The sequence below is a fragment of the Toxotes jaculatrix genome, chromosome 17 (assembly GCF_017976425.1).
Source record: "Toxotes jaculatrix isolate fToxJac2 chromosome 17, fToxJac2.pri, whole genome shotgun sequence".
Classification (NCBI taxonomy): Eukaryota; Metazoa; Chordata; class Actinopteri; family Toxotidae; genus Toxotes; species Toxotes jaculatrix.
In genome coordinates, this window is record NC_054410.1 from 14,855,150 (window position 1) to 14,872,984 (window position 17,835).

The 17,835-nt window shown below is 45.5% G+C and overlaps 1 protein-coding gene across 3 annotated transcripts in view; it reads left to right on the forward strand.

Moving 5' to 3' along the window:
* The window catches only part of akt1 (v-akt murine thymoma viral oncogene homolog 1), a 30,378-nt gene that overhangs the window by 10,316 nt on the left and 2,227 nt on the right, over positions 1–17,835 (forward strand). For all 3 annotated transcript variants that reach the window (XM_041060460.1, XM_041060461.1, XM_041060462.1), the window contains exons 3-13: positions 7,576–7,704; positions 9,266–9,377; positions 9,697–9,823; positions 10,328–10,459; positions 10,555–10,620; positions 11,136–11,204; positions 11,374–11,499; positions 12,881–13,009; positions 15,929–16,143; positions 16,241–16,328; positions 16,566–16,668. In XM_041060460.1, coding sequence (XP_040916394.1) covers positions 7,576–7,704; positions 9,266–9,377; positions 9,697–9,823; positions 10,328–10,459; positions 10,555–10,620; positions 11,136–11,204; positions 11,374–11,499; positions 12,881–13,009; positions 15,929–16,143; positions 16,241–16,328; positions 16,566–16,668 — 1,296 coding nt within the window. The remainder of the gene's footprint in view (positions 1–7,575; positions 7,705–9,265; positions 9,378–9,696; positions 9,824–10,327; positions 10,460–10,554; positions 10,621–11,135; positions 11,205–11,373; positions 11,500–12,880; positions 13,010–15,928; positions 16,144–16,240; positions 16,329–16,565; positions 16,669–17,835) is intronic.

Here is a 17,835-nt window from a genome sequence, read left to right on the forward strand (position 1 = left end):
ATTACTGGGGTGCAGCTGTCGGCAGGCAGGCTGGCTGGCAGGGTAGGGGGGGACCAGGAGGCTGAGGGAGGTTGCACCTTCACTGCTCGCCTCCTCTCACGGCAAGCCCGCTGTGTGCTTACTTTGCTGTGCAGAGTCCGCCTGCTCGCCACAACTGTGGTGCTCGGCAGCGCTCTCAGTCTCTGTCTCAGTCTCTGTTACTCTCTTCCCTTTTTTTGTCTGTTGTTTCCTCGCTGTCTTCATCTCTATCCTTCCTCTTCTTCTCTTCCATTCTTCCTCTTCTCCCTGTCTGTATTAACTCCCCTCTTTCCTCTCTTCCTCTGCCTGGCCCGGCCAACTGACCCCCCCTGCCCACCCTTCTCTCGATCCTCCCCCACTTCCAGCGCACTCTCCCCACCCACCATCCAGCTCTTTGCTAGGATAATGACCCTGCTGACAACTCAGACCCATGGCGGAAGCAGCTATGGACCAGCAAAAAGCTCCCAGTCTCCGACATCAATCACATCACTGGCACCTCTCGCCAGTTTAGGGAGGGCAGCGGAGACAGAAAGATGAAGGGGATGCTCAGCTGTCTGCAGACTAACAGTTGACTGTATACTCAGATATGTGTTACATCCTCCACATCAGCTTATTCTGGTACTCAGAACATATTTTACAAGTAATTCAGAGGCTACACAGAAAGTTTTATCATACTTTTAGGAGGAAGTTGGTCCTTGCAGTTTATAACAGCTGGAGAGTATCTCCCTCTAGGAGAAAAGGATCCTCTGGAGTTTATTCTTTGCTTGTTTTAGGGTGTTAGATCTTACACTGGTCATTGAGAGTTCATTGGCACTAATTTGCTCTAAATAATGTGTGTTTATTTGTTTGCCATGCAGTAACCCAGTTAACTAATCCATGGACTGCTTGTTTACCCAGGGAGAGGGGGCAAATCTCAGCCCCAGTGTGGCAGGGGGGGAACTTCCCACAGTGTCTCTATGGTAATCAGCAGGTGTCACTCACCACGGAGAAGAAGTGAGGGCTTTCTTACGAGCGTGAGAAAGAGGGGCAGCCTCCATCGTACCCCCCCATCCCCCTTACTTTTTTTTTTTTTTTTCCCTGTTGGGGTAGCAGCAGCAACCGCAGTGACAGAGAGAAAGAGAGAGGGATAAGGGCAAGAGACAGAGAGGGCTACACTGGAGGCCAGGGTGGCCCTTCCCCGCAACCTGTTGATGCTGCTGCCAAAGCCCTGGCAATGGAGACCCCCATCCAGCTGCATGGGAGAGAGAAAGGGGCCAACAAAAGAGGTTTAGAGAGGAGGGGGGGGTGTCAGGAAGACATAAAGAGAAAAGGGAAAAAAATGAAGGAGCCCAAACTCCTGGACAGTTTAGGATGGCATGTGAGCCTGATGCTGCCTTATATGGTCACAGCGAGAGGGGCAAATGGGTATAAATGGGTGTCCGGGCAGCATGGAAAGCCCAGCTCACAGCTCTGCGGCTCAGAGTTGGGGATGGTGTGGGGCGGAGTTTGTGGTTGCTGGGGCTCAGTGGTGACCCCTGCATCAGGGAGCCCCCTCTCCTCTGGAGCGGGCGGCCCGTGGCTCATTGAGATGCAGGGCACAGGGTGGCAGGCCACAGCTGCAGCCCACAGGCAGAACCCGGCAGAAAAGGGCCGAAGGGATGGCGGGGGCGGCTGAGGAAAAACCAACAAAAGCCGCAGCCCCCTTCCCCCCTCCTCCCTCGCTTTGGAGTTCTAATTCCCTAATCCTCAACCTCCGCCGACCCCCCCTTCTCATCCGATTCTCACCACTCAAACACACACACATGCACAGTTCATGCAGTTACCACTGGCTCCCTTCCTCTCATCCCCAAGCTATGAATGGCCAGACGGGGACAAAACCCAACAGCAGCCCCCGCAGGAAGTCCAACCACTGGGTGTGGGCACTGAGAGGCTCATTTTGTCTGACCCTCTCTTGGTTCCTCTCACTGTGTGTGAGAGTGTAAGGTTAGAATATTGTTTTGAAAATGTTATTAAAACACTTCAAAGAAGAAGAAGACAGGAGAGAACATGGGGGGAGAGAGGTACGACATGCAACAGAGCTGTTAGTCTGGACACATTGTTAGGACATCGTGGCCTCTCTACTGGGGGCCACATGATGAATGCTGCATGATGTGTCTTATTAAAAGCCAACAAGCCACAGCAGCTGGGACCTCAACATTCCTGTCGTTGTCACGTAGAGACGGACAGAACGGGACGCTCCTAGGAAGCAGCCACTAACCTCTGTCACTCTCTGTCTTCTTTCTCTCTCTCCCTCCTCTGTCTAAAGCCGTCCACATTTTTTATCCCTTTTATTTACTGACCCCTCAATGAGCCTGCCTCGCCAGCCCTCACTGTTAAAGCTTCTTAAACCAAGTTGACTTGCAAATGGCTCCAGTGTCAAAAGGAAGCACTAATGTAAATTGTAATCCATGCGGTTCCTGTTTTTCTCGCCATTTTTCTCAGGAATCAGGTAAAAGTTTTAGACACACACTCAGACACTCAATGGAAAGAAATGGAAGGATTCTCTTCAATTAACCTTTAAAAAGATGTTTATAAAACATCTCTTAATAATCTACCTCTGTGGGGTTACCATTTCACACATGCAAACAAGACGAGAGCTCTGCTGTGTACAGCTGTGGCTGGACCTGTTCTCTCCCCCTGTGCCTTGTTTTGTGTGTGTGTGTGTTTGTGTATTTAGGGTATAGAGGGCGTGTTGGTGGCATGCTAGAGCTGTCCACACACAGGGCCATGCAGCAGTTGGCAAATAAAGATGAATTCTGTTGTGTTTGGCAGCGGTTCTCCGTTCATTATTTTCCACTTTGCCCAGCGCGCATCCCAGACCTCAGCAGCTGCTTGTCATGTAAAGACACTCTATCAGGCCCTGACAGCTCCTCCCATACACAACACATGCGTGCACACACAGTACGCATGGCTCATGCACACTTCACTTGCGCCCATGCCCCCCCACTCGCAGTCCTACATATGTGGAGAACATATGTAGTGATCTGTCTCACTACCACTCCACTCAGCACAACTCTTTGCACACTGTGTAGCTTTCTCATCCCCTCTAGTTCTCCCATCTCTCATCTGGTGTCAAATCAGTCTTCCTATGCTGCTGTCCTTCCCCTAATTTGGTTTGAGTTGAGTCACATGTCTGCTATCACACTTTACATTTAGAAGAAAAAGCTTTGATTCAGGGACACAGATGATTTAGTGGATTTCCTCGCAGCAGCAGAGCTGTCTCCGCTACAGTCAGACCTAACACTTGAAGTAGGTTTTATCTTATCTAGGTTGTGGTCCGTCTGTCTGTTGGCCAGTTTCCTGTTTTGGAGAACATGTTGACATCAAAAGGGTTTAGTTTACTGGAACACTGTGATGATGAACTGACTTAAAAGCAGAAGGTTCTCCTGTGTTGTTATGAGGCCCATTGTCCTTTGTCAGCAGTCGGCACTGTGTTTCTCACTGCACACAGGATGCATTTTGGGTCCATTCTGCACTGAAGTCACGTCATATAAAATATTTAAAGGTACTGTTAATACGGAAATTAAAAAAAATATTTAGTAAATATAATGTTGGAGCTGCATAACACTTCTTATGTATAATTACCATAGTAATATAATTACAATTATAAGTCAGCTATAAAAAAAAAAAAAAAATTACAGAAAGCACAGCTGTCAGTTTCACTTTCTTGTCTTGTCAGTGCATATGAAACACTGCGGTGTGGAAAGTAGAACAGAATTAAAAGTAGAAGGGGAAATCGGTGTAAATGGGAAGCTGACAAGAGTTATCTTTGTTGTTTACTCTCTGAGCACAGACTGTTTGTGTGTGGGTGTGTGTGTGTGTGTGATGGTGGTGGGCGGGTTGCACTGCAGAGTGCTGGAGACACACACAGACAACCGGATATAGCTGCTTCCACTGTTGTCATGTGACCAGGCTTGTGGTCACAGACGAGGAAGTTGCAGTGTCCTCCTGTCTAGAAAGAGCATGCTCTACTTACTGATGTTTTGCTTTTTGTAAAACCACCTGTGAAAATGTGTTTTCAGTTTGTTTGTTTTTTTTTTTGCAGTTAGAGAATTAAACCCAGAGCGTCACATTCCCTCCTGAGACTATTTACCTCCCTTCATCTGACCTGTCCCCAGCGACAGTACAGCCTCATCATCATACCCTCTATATCACAGTTACATTATTTAAGTACAGTGACAGTTGCTTGGTGTCTGGTGACTGGGAATGGTGTGCTGGCACTGTCACCTCCTATTGCCGTCCATGTGACATAGGCCACCTCACTGTGGGAGAATGTCTACCAGTACACGTCATGCCGTGTGCTGCTGCGTCACAAATGACCACCCATGCTACTTCTGGTGGGTGCTGTGCGTCACTGGAGCTGGCAGGAGAAGCTCGGAGCCCTCCAAACTTGATGTTGATTTTAATCTTATACACACAAATACCTTTCTCTGCCTACCAGGCAGTACACACACAAACACGCACACATATTTACACACAAACACATACATGCGTACACATAAACACCTGTCTCTGGACATCAGGATCTGCTGTAATGTACATAAGGTCTTTACTCAGTCTGGAAGCGATTTGCTGCATTCCTGCTGCCAAACCAAAACTTCTAAACTGGAAGTTTAGTCTCCACCAGCGAGACAAGCGTGCACGTTGAGCCCTTCATCTGGTGTCATGGTGTCAGGTAGGGGGCTCATTATGCTGTCTCTGCATTGTGCACATACTGTCCTCAGTGTGGGCTGGCATGGACTATAGCTGAGGGATGTGGGTCAGCCAAAACCTGACCACAGAGCGAGGCACCAGCTGGGGCCCAGCTGAGGAAAACAAGGCTCGGTGTGGAGGGCTCAGGAGACTTTCTGGCCGCAGTGTGAAAGATTTAAGCAACTTATGTTTGTTTTTTACAGTCTCCCACCTGATTCTTGTATGACTTCATGTACTCTTAAACGGAACCTCTTCCGTGCATTGATTACTTCAGTTTTATGCTAACCATATCTGTAAGCAGCATTGTACTGAAGTAAGAAAGCTGGTTGGCTGGTCTCTTGAAGGCTCATGATAAATAAGACTACGCATGTGGATTCTCTTGAGAGCAGCGTGCACATGTAGGTGACTGATGTGGAAGTTGATTGGTGAAGCACGTAGTTTAAAACAGACAAACGACTCATCACGATAATTGTGTTACGTCGAAACAGGCTTGAGGGAAATCCACCTAACAGATTCCCGCCAGCGTGTGTTTCAATTAGGATAGCACGTCAAGTACGAGCGGCTTTGTTGGAAGGTGGCAAGAACAGCGATCTGACGGTTGACAAAGTCAAGCTAATTTCTAAATGAGCTATGTTTGGTGTGAAAACACCTACTCTGCAGAAAACAAAATGAAAAATCTCCTTCCGTGCCATGATGAAATATGTAAAAACATATTGGACATCTGCTGTGGATTGAAGACTAAAGTATATTGTGCTCTGGGGCAGATGTTTCCTCTTGCATGGTGATTGGTGCCAGCACCTTGCCAGTCACACTAAATCTGGTGTTTTTACACTTCGGTGTTTGCTTTGGGTTTAATGGCTCGATGCTCTGCTGGAACGAGATGTACAGACAGCCTGTTTTACAAGGCTTCTTCCTGTTGAATGTGGTCAACTTTGCCAGAATGGCTGTGCTTTACTGAAGTGTCCTTTTCCTTTCCTTCTCTCCTTTTATCTTGACGGAGAAGAGCCATATGGAAGATGTCCTATTAAAGTTTGCTGCTCATGTCATCAGGTTCTCAAAAGATGTGAAAGTGAAAAAATCTTAAAAAGTGACACACAAAATCCTGCCATCCCTTTTAAATGTTTTATAAGAACATACACTGAACAGAGAAGACATTTCTAGCTGCTCTTTGGTCTGGACTCTCTCAGACTGATCTGTTATCAGTTTCATCAGTCAGAAGCGAGTGTTTCGAGGAGGGTAACAGAAGCTCATATTGACAGATCTCCTACCTCTCCCCTACAGACACACACACACACCCTTTCACACACATACACACACGCCACACTTCTGTGTTAGAGGAAATGGGGCAATTAAGGACAGCTTGCTACGGCTCTGCATGGGGTTAATATGCAGCTCCGTGATTAAAAATAAATTACACTTTTCCTGTATAAATATTCAAGTCCCACTCCACTGTGTGCCACTGCCTTGTTATGGTATGTAAGCTATTTTTTTCCCCCGTCTGCACAACATCTGGCGCGACATTTCCTGAAGCATCACCGGAATAAATTGAGTTTTGTCTGCCTACGAGAGATTCATTTGTGTGATGCTAGTGTGTCTAAGTGAATGGGATGGACATGCATGGCTTGAGGTTATGGGTGTTGTCTAGAAAATGGGAATTGTGGAAAGTTTTATTGGAAAATCGAGCTGAGGCTTTGGCAAACATGATGGTGGTGTTACAGAATGATAGATAGGAAAGAGACATATAAGTGGTTGCGGTTGATAAAACAATAAACTACATTTACAGTTATAGTGTCTATATTTTAAAGGAGAACTCCGCTGATTTTACGCATCAAAGTGTGAGGGAGTACTATTGCATACATGAAAAAAAGTTGTATAAAGTCTCTTGTAGCGGCAGAGGGAGCTGTGTGAAATCTGATAAATTGCCTCAAGTGATATCTCTTGATTCGTTGGTTGTGGAAGAGTACAAGTTTGAAAATTAAGTTACAAAGAAGTTAGTTTACCAGACCTCTGTAGCCTGCGCTCCATCTGTGTTCGAGGCTACATTAGCCTGAGACTATGTGCTTAACACACCCAAATCTCAGATTGAAATGTCTGTGAGCGAATTGTATTGTGGGTAATGCCCAGGTTTTGGAGGAAGGAAGGAAAAATATGTGGAATAATCTTGCTGCAGTGACTTTTCTCTCTTGTTTTTTTTTTCTGTCTATTTTCAGTTGAACAGTGTTATCGAAATACAGTGCTAAATTGGCGGAGTGTTAAAGTCTAAGTTAGTTTTTTTGTCTAAAGCAGACAGATAAGTCTTTTTGAGCAGAGCTTTTCTTTCTTTCCTGGTAACATTCATTAACTTGGATTCTAAATTTTAGCTCACCTGTTCAAGGAAATGGTAGGAGGTTTTCAGACAGTTTGAATGCTTTCTGAGAGTCTGGATTACAAGTGACTGCTGGAAAGGGGCACAGACGGGGCAGGGGGAAAGGGTCTTGACTCCTACTAAAACCACCATTTGTCCTGCAGCTGACCCGCACTAAAAGAAAGACGGTGACAAGATGGTCATTTTAGGAAGCACCAGTGAACAGCATAGTAATTAGATTGCAGGAAATGGGTTGCACCTCTGGGAATTAAAACAGAAAGAGAAAGGACAACACTGCTTTGTCATTAATCATGAAACCACAATGTAAACAAAGTAGTTGTGCGTTGGTCAGCGATTTGAGAATGTGAAAGTATGCAAAGTTTCTCATTAAAGGCTTGTTTGTGAGCAGAAACCACCTAAAAATCTCTGGTACTGTGTCACAGGTTGTTTGATTTTGTCTCTTATAACTCAGCAGTCTCTTTTCAATCTCTTTCTCATATCAGGAGAATACATCAAGACCTGGAGGCCAAGGTATTTTCTCCTGAAGAGTGATGGTACATTCATTGGCTACAAAGAGCGACCGCAAGATGTTGACCAGCTGGAAACCCCCTTAAATAACTTCTCCGTAGCACGTGAGTATCTGCTTCAGAGAAACCACCACATCCCCCCCCCCTGTTTCTTGGCAGTCTGTTTTGCCCTTATTTTGTTTTGCTGCTTTCTTGTTTTTACTTGCATTGTTGTAATAAATACGTTCACATACTTGTTTTGATTTCACGTGTACCTCGCCTCTTTCTCTCTCTCTGCACTGAAAAGTAATTATTAACAGGAAAAAAACAGTCATGCCAAGTGCCTGTGAGGTAAAAGTATGAAAGTGAATCATCTCTAATACAATGACTGAGTGTCCTTTATCATTTTATGCCGTACTAAATGATTACGAATAGAAACATTAGCAAATTATCATCTCAACAGCATCAGTGTGAGTTTCTTGCACCGTTCCAAGGCAAAGCAAGCTATGCCACTGCACATGCATGCAAGATGTCTGGCTCCTGACATTAATACATCGAATGTCATTCCTCTTCTCCGTATGCCTTCCCCAAACTGTCTCTTCTTATACTGTGACAGAAAATAACAACAGCAACAAAAAATGCCCAGAGCAGCCCAGCCCACTCCATCTTCACATCAGAGAAAGTTGCTGTGATAAGCTGTGCAGATGACTGAACACAGCAATTAGACAGCATACTGTTTGTTTAACAAAATGTTTCCTCTCCGACACTCTTGAGTTATCGTGGTTATTAGCCGCCTGATTTCAAGTATTTATCTGGGCTCCGCTCTGAGGCTCTGTCTCCATCAGCGGTGGCTTTGGGTTTTTGTCACTACTGCGATCCCACCGCAGAGGACACATGGTGCGTCGCCGCTGACGGAGCTGCTGCAGCTGGATTACATATTCACCCTGATGGAGCCATGTTGGATCTCAGTGGTGGTCCACTTCCCCCGTCCTCCATCCATCAGACAGAGGCCATTTTGTGTCACGTTCTGACATATTTGCTGACATGTTTCATTTGGGAACAGATGTTAATGCGAAGGAGGTGCAGATGGAAATCTCTGCTTTCTAAATTCAGTTATTAGACTGTTGTGAGTAATTGTTTTTGCAAACTGCTTACAAGACAATTATTTGCTGTGAAAAGTGCAAAGATGAAAGGAAACAGTAAAAGAGGAGTGTAATGATTTTTAAAATAATAAATACATAATAACAGTAAGTAAAATAAGGTGTGGTTTCAGTAATTTGTAGGCATTGCAAGTCTACATATTACATTTGGATAAAACAAAATTTCAATACAGAAAAAATCTATAGTGGACTTATTTATTTATTTGTTTATTTATTTAGATATTGTTGCTAAGGAATTACGATCTTTATTCAACACGACAGATTTCAAATCATTATCAAAACCCATATTAGCAGAGGTAATGTATTAAAGAGGATGACAAGTTAAGGATCAGAGTTGTTTTCCTCCACCAAAGTGCACCTGTTCTTTTCCAAATTGGCCGACAGTGTCTGTTAGGGTGGCGATAAAGATAAATGGCTATAACTGTGGGTCTGTCTCTCTCCCCTCTTCTCCCCTACACACTGGCCTTTCTCTCCGTCTCTTTCCCCTCCCTCCCTCCCTCCCTCCCTCCATCCGTGGCTGTGGTCAGAGTGCCAGCTGATGAAGACGGAACGGCCCAAGCCCAACACATTTATCATCCGCTGCCTGCAGTGGACCACTGTCATCGAGCGCACCTTCCACGTGGAGACCCCCGAGGAGAGGCAAGCAAGGAGCACACACCTCTCAGCTCACAGTGCAGTGAAACACAAATCATTTACATGCAGAGAATTTGCCCCTGTTTCTAGAAAGCAGTTTAGCAGTTTAAGAGCGTCTCTGTTTTTCTAACATGTGGCGATACACACACAAACATACACATTTAATCATTGTTATGCACTCGCATGAGGTCCACTGGCTGTTGGCAGAGCTCACACTTGAAATTGCCTTCCTGTTGATAAGGAGACAATTACGTGATTGGGCTGCTGGGCTTGCATGATGGTAAATGGGCTGATGTAATCTTTCTGCTGCCGGTGCCTCCCTCAGGGAAGAATGGACTAAAGCCATCCAGGCAGTGGCTGAAGGCCTGCAGAAACAAGAGGAGGAGATGATGGACTCCTCTCCGGACCCCATGGACATGGAGGTTTACCTAACCAAACCCAGACACAAAGTGGTATGGACCATTCGTACTTTGCTGCGTGTCTTCTCTGCTGTCCCTTAATCTGAAGCACTTTTATTCATCCTCTCCCTGAGTACATCCTTGTTTTCTTGACGATTGCTCTTCTGTCTTTCACTGCCTTATTTGCACTCACCCAAACTAGTCCCAAACTACTTTCCCAACATCAACCGTGGGTGGCTTAGCACCAGATAGCATGTCCACCAGATTTCACAACCCCCACATGTGTCATGACACAAAGCTCCAAGGTCAGTGGATTGGATGTCCCTCACACAACCATTTTCCACATTCTCCTTTGCCCCGGGGTCAAAGGTTAACTGAGACACAACCACATATAGGCCAAACCATTAGAGGAGTGGAAATTGCATGGTGGGTGAAATAGTGCCTTTAATGCCTCTGTGTAGTTGTCAGTGGGATTGTGTGTCCTGGCTAGTTAGAGCACGAGGTTGTTAATGCTTCTGTTTGTAACCAGACACCACTTTCTTTCCTCTGGCCTTCCAGACTATGCACGACTTTGAATACCTCAAACTCCTGGGAAAAGGCACTTTTGGCAAAGTTATCCTGGTAAAGGAGAAGGCCACAGGACGCTACTACGCCATGAAGATCCTCAAGAAGGAGGTGATCGTAGCAAAAGTGAGTGAATGCCAGTGAGCAAGGGGGGGCAGTGAGTGATAGCTAAATGGTTAGCCATTGTGAGAGTTGTACAAACACTGGCTTTTTTTTTCCAGGATGAAGTGGCGCACACACTCACAGAGAACAGAGTCCTCCAGAATTCAAAGCATCCGTTCTTGACAGTAAGGAGCCCATCCATATACCTAAACCAAACCTTATTTTAACTCACAGAAATCCTTGGGAGCCTCTTCAATCCAACCCAGCAGCATCCATTCAGAAAAAAGGGGCATTTTCACCAGGAATGTTGTGAAGAGCCATTCTTACAAAGGCTGCTGTCGAGCCAGGCCTTTTTATAGAAATGCTGGGCGTTCTTTTTTTTTTTTTTTTTTTTATCTGTTAACCCTTTTCTCTGTAAGTCTGAGGTGTGTTGTATTGAAAAGCTCCTTCAAAATGCTAGGTCCAAGTGGTGGGGGGAGGCAACACATAATGTGATGTGCTCAGTGCAGTGAATTGAACCAATGTTTGCCTCACAGCAGTTGTTAAAAAGTTGTGAAAGTGTCGCTAAAGGTGCAAAACGGCAATGTGTGTTGTGATATTTAATTTTACAATCAGCTGATGATTAAATGTCAGCTTCCTCTCGACTTAGGTGGAAACAGCACCAAGTTCTGCTCTGAACATTGTTTGTTTCTGTCTGCAGGGACTGAAATACTCCTTCCAGACACATGACCGCCTGTGCTTTGTCATGGAGTATGCAAATGGTGGTGAGGTAAAGCATTTTAACCAGTACTAAATCTACACCTTTAGGTCTAGGTCTAGGAGGCCCTACTACTATTGAACATGAAACGTTACTGTTCCTATTTTTGCTGGACTAACCGACTCTCTCTTCATTTGTCCTCTGCCTCCTTATTGTCAATCTCTCCCCTGTTTCTCTTCAGCTTTTCTTCCATCTGTCAAGGGATAGGGTATTCTCAGAGGAGCGGGCACGGTTCTACGGTGCAGAGATAGTGTCGGCGCTGGACTACCTTCATGCTGAAAGAAACGTGGTCTATCGAGATCTAAAGGTAGGAGGGGAAACTCGTCCTCACTTTCTCTCATCCTCCCTGTCAGCCTCTTTCCTCTGCCCCCCCCCTCCCTTCATTTCTCCCCTGGCAGGATATAAATAGGGTTTGCCTCCATCCAGAGCAGTGGCAGTGGCCAGGTCTTATTGATCTGCCTCCCCCAGATCAGTCTCCAGACCTCACTGCAGCTGGAGGGAGGCTCAGTCCATACGCTCAATGCAGTTAGACAGAAATAACCAGCAGTCATCACTGAACAGATCGCCGCGACCTCCCATTATAGCGCACATACAGTGTTCCCAGTGGGTGCTATTTGTGCGTGAATGACATGATGTTATAAGCTGAAAGTACAACACCATTAGTTAACAGAGAATAAATGTCCCTTATCCTAGAATAAAGACGTTGCGGCTGCTTCTTTTTCAATATAAATCTCTTATACTCTGAAGATGAGATCAGAGATGGATGCTTCGAAACTGATAGGGTTAAGGAGGGCTGTAGGGGGTTATCAGTGTTGCAGTGGCATCTGTGGGCCTACTACTTCCAGCTGATAAAACTATACCAGCCAGGTCAGCACAGCACACGCTCCCTCCCTCCTTTCCCTCCCTCTGTCCCTTGGGTTTACGAGGCAGGCTCCCAGCCTGCTAGGGTTCTCCTGAAAATGCCAGGGTAGCAGGATTGGAGGATGTGCTGACTCTGGCCGGGCGCTGCTGGCCATGTGTGAGCTACAGCTGCCAGGTGACTTTAACTGAGAGTGAGAGAGAGACAGAGAGGGAGGGAGGGAGGTCAAACTGATATTAAAAGGCCATGCAGCCTCAAGTCATGACACTGCATGATGCACATCCTTTGCCTGTACTTTTGTTCAGTAGGTACGTCTCCATCCATCTGCATTAATGCATATTCGTTAATTGTACATAAAACTGAACATAAATGCCAGAAATTCAAAATAATTGCCAACATAGGGAGAACAAGTTTTTGTGCTTGGCTGAGGTGGAAAAGATTTTATTTTAAAAAAAGGGGAAGATGGGGTAAAGGCTGATAGAAAAGACCTAATGCTCATCTGCTTATTCTACTTTCGAAAAAACCCTGTTCCACTCATTGTTACCTGCTTACACTCCACCAGAAACCCTCAGATAAGAAAAATGGATGCACATATTCGGGGTTTACATAATTGCAGCCGTAGCTTGTTTTCCAAACTGGGGGTTTAAGACACGCGGAGACCAATTTAGTCATATAAAAAATGAAAGAAAGCAGAAGTGCCGCCTACCTCTGGTGGGAAGTAACAATGAAATGCCATCCAATTTCCAGAGTTATTTACTTGTTAACTGCCTTAAACACTGATTCATTTTATGTCGTCATCAGATATCTTTCTACTTCCTCTTTTCTTCAGCTGGAAAACCTCATGCTGGACAAAGACGGACACATAAAGATCACAGATTTTGGCCTTTGTAAAGAGGGGATCAAAGATGGTGCCACCATGAAGACGTTCTGCGGGACGCCAGAGTACCTCGCACCTGAGGTGACCACAAAAGAAATAATGATGTTATTCCTTCACTGCATCAAAGTCAGTTTTCTGATAGTACCTACGGTCCAAAATATCCCTTAGATGTTATTAACAGTGATGTGGAGCCCAGTTGTGGATGTAAGACCTATCATGCGTGACACGAGTAGATTCCAAACAAAAATGCAGCATGTGTTGTTGGACCTCAGTGGATGAGAAGCATGTGGAAGAAAGGGCAGCTGTCCCAAAATGCTTTAGTAATCTCCAGCTGAAGTCGAGTTAATGAGTGTGCCGTGTGCCCAGGGCAGGGCAGCCTGCTCTCATATTTGCTGTATGGGGAGGGGTGTGGCTATTCCCTGTTGCGTGCAGGTATGACAAGTGTTGGAGTGGGCTGTGTAACCTGATATTTCATTGTGAGCATGGGCGGTGTGTGTGTTAGTAAGTACGAGTGTTTGCGCTCACCCCTTGCCTGTTGCCATAAAAATGTTTTCCGGGAGAAGGGTGTCCATGTTGACACAGTTGCCGTATCGTTGTTTTTAGCCTCCATTTGGAATTTTCTGGTTGGGGGAGGAGGAGGAGGGGTGATTGGCTGGCAGCGCCTCAGGAAACGTGAGCTTCCGTCCCTGGGGAAAAAAAAAAAGACCACATTGGTTACAGCTGTTGTTGTGTGGCACCAGGAGAGCCTCAGCTCCCACTGCTGCCAGGGATGCCTCACCTGACCTGAGCAGAGCCAGAGCCTGTGTGAGCACGCCATCCCACAGCTCTTCAAGCTGCCTCACAGGAACACATACCTATACTTTTCATCAGTTAGCCATTAACACCAGGCCATGAAGGCAGAGGCCTGGGCTAGCCTAGCATCTGAATATTTACCTCCTCACACGTGGACACACACCTAAAAAAAACACTGTTTATATTCTATACTGTTATAAAACTTTAAAAAAAAATCCTCAAGAGCGCTTCACCTGTCCATCACAAGCTCTTCTGACCCCGCTTCGCTCCTCTACAGAGAAGCTCAGTCTATGATACCTCCAGCCTCGCCAACAGAGAGCAGGGAGACATCAGGGGGCGTTACCATGGCAACAGGGTCGCTGGCGAGCTTCTCTATGGAGTGCGGGCCAGGCAGTGTTACAGGTTGTTCTGCAGTAAACAATGACCTTGTTGTGTGTGCTGCACAGGAATGCTGTAACGTCTGGGAATATTCCACCCAGAGCAGGGGGAGGTGGGGGGAGAGAAAAAGGGGGGAGGGAGAGGGAGGAGAGACCCAATCTGCAAAAGCCGGACCAGTTTGTCTCTGGAGTACGGAATGGGACAAATTCACTTTGTCACTTTTATTAAGGAGTTACAAGAAAAAAAGCTGAGGGAATTGGCTTTTAGGGAATATGTGCAAAGAAAAATGCGAAAAAGGTTTAATGTCGCCACTGAAACTGATCTGGATTCACAAGCTTTGAAGATTAATAGCTGTCAGTGCAGAACATTGTGAGCAAAAAAAAAAAAAAAGTGCAATATACAGAGTAGGGCTCCAGAGCACCAGCAAGTGTTTGTGCTTTTATCCTCTTTCTCCTCCCTCTCTCCTCCCCCTATCTGTGCTCCTTTGGGGCAGTGTAACAGTATTAGTTTGGGGCTGGGGCTGAGGCCCAAGCAAGCAGGCAGGCAGTCCTGGTTACGTATATGAGGGATGAGCTTGGCTCCTGCGCTCCTGGCAGCTTCACAGCTGTGGCGCTCTTCTACATATATGGGGCAGCTGCGGGCCCAGCTGTCGCACGGTGTGAATCACACGACAGCAGCGCTGGAAATAGAGACGGCCCAGTAATCCTAGCCCCACACCGGCTTCACGTTACTCCCCCTGCCCTCCCAGTCCTCCTCCTTGATGCTCACCACTCACCGCAGCGCCAGGACGAGTGCCCACAGACACATGCGCGGCTGCACGCGCGTGCACACACACGCGGTAGTTTTGTACCTTTTACGGACACATCCGTCCATCTGTTTTCCAGGACCCTCTCTCTCAGTCTGTGTTGTGTCCGTATCTAATTCTATTAATCCGCCCATGTCTTTTTACCTAAGCTTCTATTCTTAGGTCTGAATTGCCTAGCATCTCTCTGCTGGAGGTGTAAGAGAACAGACTGTTCTCCTTGTCTTGATTTCACCTTCAACATCCGCCTGGCGAGGTAGAATCCAGTACATGTCCCCAGAGACCTTGGAACAGCTCTGCGCAGCAGCACATTAGTCATGCAACAGGTTGCGCTGTTCAGTAAGCACAACACTGGAGAAGTTTTTCTCATTAAGAACTGCCAAGAAAAGTCATCCTATGGAAATAATAAGATTAAATATTTCTCTCTCTGCGACTCTGGTTGTGTTCTAGGACCCCAGTCTGTGTTTGCTGCCACACATTCGCTTATTTAAATGACCCACACCTCTGCTGCTTGTTGATCTGTATGTGTTTGTGTATGTGTGGAAGGGCCTGTGGTGATTAAATATGCAGGGCTCCAGGGGAAACTCTATCCTTGCTCCTAATGTGAGATGTGAGTCAGTGTTGGCTGTGGCTGCCTCAAAAGCCCAGACCAGCGGGGAGAGCAGGTGATTTTGCTGGGGGTGGGGAGATGGGGGGCAACCCAGTTGCTTTAGGGTTTGTGTGTTCAGCCTAAAGAGCCGCTGTTGTCACAACCTTCTGATGTCCAAACACAGCCTTTATTGGTTGAACCATATAGTGTAGCAGTAAAACTGTACGGAAGCCTTGAGGCTTTTCTTCAGTTGTTGTATAAATATTCCATCAAAAATAGTACTTACATTTTTTTGTTGCATTTTTGGGGGGTCAAGACAACTTTTTTGCCGACAGAATATAACCCCCACATTCTATACCCTCTCTCCAAGACGTTAGGATAGCTCAAAAGCAACGCAACTGCTGCACTGAATAAGCTTTTACCCCTTCTCATCCCCTAGGTGCTAGAAGACAATGACTATGGCCGCGCTGTGGATTGGTGGGGTCTGGGAGTGGTGATGTACGAGATGATGTGCGGCAGATTGCCTTTCTACAACCAGGACCACGAGAAACTGTTTGAGCTCATCCTTATGGAAGACATCCGCTTCCCCCGGACACTTGGTCCTGAGGCACGCTCGCTGCTCTCTGGCCTTCTCAAGAAAGACCCAATGCAGAGGTGAGGAGCGTCTCTTACATCCTCTACTGTAGCAAATGTCAAGCTGAGAGTCAGTGCAATGATTCAAATGCTTTTTCCTTTTGTATTTGTCTTCCAGGTTAGGTGGAGGGCCTGACGACGCCAAGGAAATCATGCAGCACAAGTTCTTCGCAGGAATTGAATGGCAAGATGTTTATGAGAAGAAGGTCAGTTTCTGCAACGTCCATGTTGCCATGTTTCTCCCTCATTCTCTTGTGATTGTCGGCGCTGAAAGGACACCAAACTCAGATAGCCGTCATCCCTCAAGGGATCAGTAAACTTGCGTCACTAGAAGCGCCACCATCCAGAAATGATGCAGATTGTCATCAGACCGACAACTGTTACCAAACTGACTGACGGCGCTGATGTGCTGATATGTTTGTGTCTTGTCTCCTCTCCAACAGCTGGTCCCGCCGTTTAAGCCCCAAGTTACCTCGGAGACAGACACGCGATATTTCGACGAGGAGTTCACAGCGCAGACCATCACTATTACACCACCCGGACAAGGTAGCAGCAAATCAGACACACTCACACATACAGTACACTTAATATGACCTTTCTTGCATGGTACATAAAACACCATCACACTGTACAATGATATGATGCTTCACAGCAATGTCTTTGAATGGGACAGTGAGGCTGATGAGCACAGTGGACTGTGAAGATGGATCATTGTTTGTATCATAAATTTCCCACCACCTCCTGTGAGACTTTATTAAAATTGAGAACGTACACTTTCAGTTCACTCAAGATGAAAGCAGACTTTGTTTCCACGTGTTTCTGAATTACTAATTCTTGAAAGAAAAAATGCTTACTAATTCAGTGAAACTGAAACAAACTAATTCAGTGAAACTGAATTAGTTTGATGTCATTTGAAAAGACTGAAATGATTGAACCTGTTTTCTTTAAGTTCCATTTTATATCAAAATGTTCATGGTAGGAACAATAGAAATTCAGGTATTTTCCCCTGGGTGAAGAATTTTCTACTGAAGTATAATAACTGTGAGTAAAGAAACCATTCTGCATGTGGACCTCACTCCCTTGAGAGCAGTCTGCCATCTCCTGGAGAACCAGTGCCATGAAGTCACTGCATTACAAAGTCATCAAATTCATGTGAAAGGCAGTGGGTTTGCAGAGGTTAAAAGTAAGACAGTAAAACGATTGACAATGTATCAGTATAGTAGGACTGGGTTTTACTGATAAAATTAAATAAACGTATTTTATGAATTATGTATTATATATTATATATATAGTGAATATTGTGATATCCCGAAGTGAACATTTTCTTTTCAATTTCTTTCCAAAGAAAGTTTTAGAAATCATGGTAAGCAATGTGGAGATGATGGCCAAGCAGATGAAGCTCTGACTGTTTATTTCACAAAGCAAAGATGGTTTAACAAGAAAACTATCACTTTCTGTTATAGTGGTGCAGCTGGTAAAACCAGGAAAAGGCCACGGATGACTCAATATTATAACGAACATCTAAGACAAGATTCAGCCTCATTTCACAACAGAAATCTGTATCTCCTGGTTCAAGGAACAATAAAGTTAATACGTGTTTTTACCAGGAGTGGATGATAGAGTTAAAATTTTCTGTCGCATTACATGTCATTTTTATATCCCAGTATATATTAATATATACTTTCATTTTCTGTCTTTCTTTTTGTGTAATCC